The sequence below is a fragment of the Salvelinus alpinus genome, chromosome 5 (genome assembly GCF_045679555.1).
Source record: "Salvelinus alpinus chromosome 5, SLU_Salpinus.1, whole genome shotgun sequence".
Taxonomy (NCBI): Eukaryota; Metazoa; Chordata; class Actinopteri; order Salmoniformes; family Salmonidae; genus Salvelinus; species Salvelinus alpinus.
Window position 1 is genome coordinate 11341376 of NC_092090.1, and position 6256 is coordinate 11347631.

General features: G+C 45.5%; 1 protein-coding gene across 1 annotated transcript; it reads right to left on the minus strand.

The window, feature by feature from the left end:
* Nucleotides 1-470: 470 nt before the first annotated feature.
* On the minus strand, nucleotides 471-1906 carry LOC139575544 (macrophage mannose receptor 1-like). The gene has a single exon (XM_071400574.1). It carries the CDS (start codon nucleotides 1509-1511, stop codon nucleotides 741-743), a length of 771 nt encoding a protein of 256 aa, XP_071256675.1. The 5' UTR covers nucleotides 1512-1906; the 3' UTR covers nucleotides 471-740.
* Nucleotides 1907-6256: the final 4350 nt, after the last annotated feature.

Here is a 6256-nt window from a genome sequence, read left to right on the forward strand (position 1 = left end):
CCTTGTGTCTCTAAAACTGTGTAGAATTATAAGTTCAGTCAGCAACAGTAAACACAACACATTTTTAGTCAGACAAACCCACGAGAATAAGTTCTTTGGTTCCCCTTTCTGTTTTATTATCATACCGATATATACACACATACATACTGTAGCTTCCAAAGCAAGATAATATACGAAAACACACAGATTATGAACTGCAAATACATTAGTTAAATATTTGATTATATAGACTATAACATCACAACACAGGTAAAATGAGACCTCTAAATATGTTGAGTTTGTTAAAATATGAATTTCACACCACTCATTGTTTCTCACCAAGGGTCGGGTCAATTGGAATTGAAGGCTGTTAATTCGTTAAATAAACTGAAATTCGAATTCAATATCTATTTTCAATGATTTTTCAATGAACTGAATAATAAAATATGAATTTCAAATGTTTTTCAATTTTAGTAATAAAAAAAAATCTAATCACTTCCTGAATTGAGTCCAATTTGAATTGACCCCAACCCTGCTTGGTATGTTTAATTTTTGGAAGAGTGTTATGATGTGTTAAAATAGATTCTAATAAACAAACACGTTCAACTTTATTATTTAAATTGGAAATAAAGATGACATTTTAAATGTTATTTAAAAAAAAGACAATTTATTTAAAACAATATGTTATTTAATTAGCGGTCAAGCTTGCTATCCTATTCCATCATAAGAATTTTCCTAATCAATGATAGTGAATTACCAAATCACTTGTAACAGAGGAAGTTCCTCCTCTCCTCACAGCCCCTGGTTCCCCAAAGCTCTCCCTCTCTGGCCAGGGTCCCACAGCGGAGGTGTTGGGCGGGGCAGTGGGGCAGCCTCCCCCCGGTCCAGGCCTGGTACTCCAGGGGGTCTCCATTCACCCACAACCAGAAACCACTGAAAAAGCATAGACCGGTCCACACATGGTCTGTCTGGGCCCCCTTTGAATTCATCATTCTCTGGACGAGGAGCTGCTCATTCTCAGACAGCAGGCTGGTGAGGTCAGTGTAGTGCTTCCTGCAGTGATCCAGAGCCTCCTCCCATGTCTTGTTCTCCTTCACCAGGACCACGTTCAGATCAAAGCACAAGAAAGGGTTTCTTTGTTGGCACAGGCTGTCAGCCATCTCACCCTTTATCACACCGACACAGTCCTGGTTGACAACACTGTCCAGGTTTGGCAGGCCTGTACTCCAGAACCTGAATGTTGAGTTCCACCCTCCAGACCACTTCCACTCTGTTGAGTCATTGGTATCTCTGTACAGACCGATCCAAGTCAAACCAATCCAGTTGAATTCAGAAGTTAAGCTGTTGGAGAACAGCTCTGCTTCCTCCTGGTCGGTGATGAAGGCCAGGTCAATGTATTTCTCTCTGCAGTACTGCTGAGCTTCTTGCCAGGTCAGCTGTTTATTCACATAGTAGAACTGTTTGGTAAGACCAGAGACCACTGCAAACAGAGCAGTGATGAGGAGCCCAGTGAAGCTGCTCTTCCTCTGCATGATGTCCCAGTACTCAGTCAGTGTGGAGTGGAGTGGAGCTGGACCTGCTGCTGCTCTTATGACCACCAATTATTACCTGGCGCTTCCTTGGCTCACCTCTACACACAAAGCAAACCAATCAGAGGCTTCATTAACTCACCTGTACACCCCACCAATGAGAACACTTCCCTAACTCACCTGTAGACACTGGCCCTTCTGCTGCCACTACCCACATTGCTCTCTCTCTCTCTCTCACTCAATCATTCATCCTCTACCCCTTTGCTCTATGTCTCACTCTCACTTATTCACTCAATCATTCACTTTCTCCCCCTTCTCTCTCACTCTGTCTCTTTCTCTCCCTCCCTCTCTTACTGGGTGGAAGGCTCATTTGATTTCCATCATTGGGTCCCCCCCAATAGAAATGCCCACTGTGGACGATGCAAAACGAGCGTGCCCACTCACCCCCCTTCTCTTTCTTTCTCTCTCTCTCTCTGTGTCACTTCCCATCCCTCTACAGTCCTTCGTTAGGTAAATCTCCTCACTGCCTCTCAGTCAAATGTTTCCAGCCATGCAAAGACCCTGGGTTGATCTAGGTAGGTCTGGGTTGGGCTGGTCTGGGTTGGTCTGCGTTGGGCTGGGCTGGTCTTGGTTGGGCTGGTCTGGGAGTGGTGCTGGTCTTGGTTGGTCTGGGTTTGGGGTTGTCTGGGGTGGGCTGGGTTGGGTTAGTCTGGGTTGGTCTGGGGTGGTCTCTGTTGGGCTGGGTTGGTCTGGTTAGGGTTGGGCTTGGTTGGTCTGGATTGGGCTGGTCTGCGTTGGGCTGGTCTGGGTTGAGGTTGTCTAGGTTGGTCTGGGTTGGGCAGCAGAAGAACAGAGAGGATGGTCCCCAGTTAAATCCCCCAGGTCATGGATCAGACTGACTGTATTGTTTGGTTTGAGCTCACCTGTAAACCCAGCCCACCAATCAGAGAGGCTTCCTAAGCTCACCTGTACACCCAGCCCACCAATCAGAGAGGCTTCCTAAGCTCAGCTGTACACCCAGCCCACCAATCAGAGAGGCTTCCTAAGCTCACCTGTACACCCAGCCCACCAATCAGAGAGGCTTCCTAAGCTCACCTGTACACCCAGCCCACCAATCAGAGGCTTCCTAAGCTCACCTGTACACCCAGCCCACCAATCAGAGAGGCTTCCTAAGCTCACCTGTACACCCAGCCCACCAATCAGAGAGGTTTCCTAAGCTCACCTGTACACCCAGCCCACCAATTAGAAAGTCTTCTTAGCTCACCTGTACACCCAGCCCACCAATTGGAAAGTCTTCTTAGCTCACCTGTACACCCAGCCCACCAATTAGAAAGTCTTCTTAGCTCACCTGTACACCCAGCCCACCAATTAGAAAGTCTTCTTAGCTCACCTGTACACCCAGCCCACCAATTAGAAAGTCTTCTTAGCTCACCTGTACACCCAGCCCACCAATTAGAAAGTCTTCTTAGCTCACCTGTACACCCAGTCTAATATTAATAATATTAACAGTAACAACAACCATATTCTATCAGATTCTCCCCACAAAACACCCTGTAGACACACCCTCTGGCTCCTGCTAGCCAAATACTGTAACCCAACTAAACTCAGCAAAAAAAGAAACATCCTCTCACTGTCAACTGCATTTATTTTCAGCAAACTAAACATGTGTAAATATTTGTATGAACATAAGATTCAACAACTGAGACATAAACTGAACAAGATCCACAGACATGTGACTAACATAAATGGAATAATGTGTCCCTGAACAAAGGTCAAAATCAAAAGTAACAGTCAGTATCTGGTGTGGCCACCAGCTGCATTAAGTACTGCAGTGCATCTCCACCAGATTTGCGAGTTCTTGCTGTGAGATGTTACCCCACTCTTCCAACAAGGCACCTGCAAGTTCCCGGACATTTCTGGGGGGAATGGCCCTAGCCCCCAACTTCCGATCCAACAGGTCCCAGACGTGCTCAATGGGAATGAGATCCGGGCTCTTCGCTGGCCATAGCAGAACACTGACATTCCTGTCTTGCAGGAAATCATGCACAGAACAAGCAGTATGGCTGGTGGCATTGTGATGCTGGAGGGTCATGTCAGGATGAGCCTGCAGGAAGGGTACCACATGAGGGAGGATGATGTCTTCCCTGTAACGCACAGCGTTGAGATTGCCTGCAATGACAACAAGCTCAGTCCGATGATTCTGTGACACACTGGCCCAGACCATGACGGACCCTCCACCTCCAAATCGATCCCGCTCCAGAGTGCAGGCCTCGATGTAATGCTCAATCCTTTGATGATGAAGGCGAATCCGCCCATCACCCCTGGTGAGACAAAACCGCGACTCGTCAGTGAAGAGCTGTCTGGTCCAGCGACGGTGGGTTTGTGCCCATAGGCGACGTTGTTGCCGGTGATATCTGGTGAGGACCTGCCTTTCAACAGGCATACAGGCCCTCAGTCCATTCTATTGCGGACAGTCTGAGCACTGATGGAGGGATTGTGCATTCCTGGTTCGGATGTACCGATCCTGTGCAGGTGTTGTTACACGTGGCCTGCCACTGCGAGGACGGTCAGCTATCTGTCCTGTTTCCCTTAGCGCTGTCTTAGGCGTCTCACAGTACGGACATTGCAATTTATTGCCCTGGCCACATCTGCAGTCCTCATGCCTCCTTGCAGCATGCCTAAGGCACGTTCACGCAGATGAGCAGGTACCCGGGACATCTTTCTTTTGGTGCTTTTCAGAGTCAGTAGAAAGGCTTCTTTAGTGTGCTAAGTTTTCATAACTATGACCTTAATTGCCTACCGTCTGTAAGCTATTACTGTCTTAACGACCGTCCCACAGGTGCATGTTCATTAATTGTTTATGGTTCATTGAACAAGCATGGGTAACAGTGTTTAACCCTTTACAATGAAGATCTGTGAAGTTATTTGGATTTTTACGAATTCTCTTTGAAAGACAGGGTCCTGAAAAAGGGACGTTTCTTTTTTCGCTGAGATTACATTACTGACAGATCAAGTAAACACAATACGACAACATGCCTGAAGAATAAAGACAATGATCCATGACCTTGGTGAATTAACTTGGGGACATCCTCCCTGCTGTACTGCTGCCCAACCCAGGCTTGGCTGAAAACGTCTGAAGGGTTTTTACATGGCTGAAAAACATTTGACTGAGAGGCAGAGAGGAGATTTACCTAACAAAGAAATGTAGAGGGAAGGGAAGTGACCCTTGATGAAAATGAAAACGTGTCAGTTTGTCACTTTCACAAGGTTGGCGTAATAACATGTTCAACTACTTAAGACATTGTCTCGAATCATCTATGCTGAACAAAAATATAAATGCAACATGCAACAATTTCAGTTACAGAGTTACAGTTCATTTAAGGAATTCTTCTTATGGTGTTTCCTTTGACATATTGCTGCAGCTGGCTTCTGGGTTAAGCTCGCAGTGTGGCTTGGCTTGGCTGGGTTGTGTTTCGGAGGACGCATTGCGCTCTTCCTTCGACTCTTCCGTACGGGAGTTGCAGCGATGGGACAAGACTGTAACTACCAATTAGGGTGAAAAAGGTGTTTAAAAAATAATAATTTCAACTGCAAAATCATTATACAAAGACATAGCTAGCGCCTTAGCACTCGTCAGTAGTTTTGAAAAAACTGGAAAATCAAAAACAGGAAATCATAAGATTGATTGACCTTCCGGGGGAAGTGGAAAGAGATCCAACTTCCACATCCAGTGGGGCAAAATAAAGTACCCTACTCTCTATTTTTTTATTTAATCTTTATATAACTAGGCAACTCAGTTAAAAACAAACTCTTATTTACAATGACGGCCTAGGAACAGTGGGTTAACTGCCTTGTTCAGGGCCAGAACGACAGATTTTTACCTCGTCAGCTCGGGGATTCAAATCTAGCAACCTTTCGGTTACTGGCCCAATGCTATAACCACTAGGTCACCTGCCGCTCTACTTCTTGCATATTTCCCCATTTTTTTCCAGTCGTATGGCATTAAAGCTATTTAAGGAGGGAACCGATGCCTTTGCAGCCTTAATGGAGGATGTTTTATTTATAAGCGGGGAAATGAGTGTATTACTGGCTGTGCAGCTTAAAGCGATACGTTTGAGATGTTGGCAAAGAGGCTCTTTATCTACTTCCCCAGAGTCAGATGAACTCGTGGATACCATTTGTGTCTGTGTCCAGTATGAAGGAAGTTAGAGGTAGCCATAGCATATGTGATAGCCTTAATGGTACTGCCCATGCTATCTCCATTTGAAAGTAGTCAAATGTCTTCTTCAATGGCTGATTGCTCCAATTTATAGGAATCCCCACCCAGTTCAATGTTTCAATGGCGCCAGCAATGTCCATGCTAAAACGGGTTAGTCCTCTATCTGTATCTTATTAAGAAAACAAGCACAACTAGATTTTTACAAAGTGGCGGAAATGTCGTCCACTTATGTTAGTACCCTCCTAACGACCCTGAGTTTATAAACGCGGATATCGACTCTGCCGCTCGAGCATGCTTTTGCGGCAGTCAATAGCGCGCTGGACTTCGGGCTATAAGGTCGACGGTTCGAGACCTGCTCCCTGCTGTTTCAGTACAGTAAATTCATAACAACCTAACTATTACGAAACTCCTAATCGATCAAATAAGCCTCACGTAGCAACTGTTGTTGTTTAGAATAATCAGGTTGATTCTACATTGTTGATAAAGCTTTGCCATTTTGAACAAATACGCCCCCTTGAGTTCTTCCGGG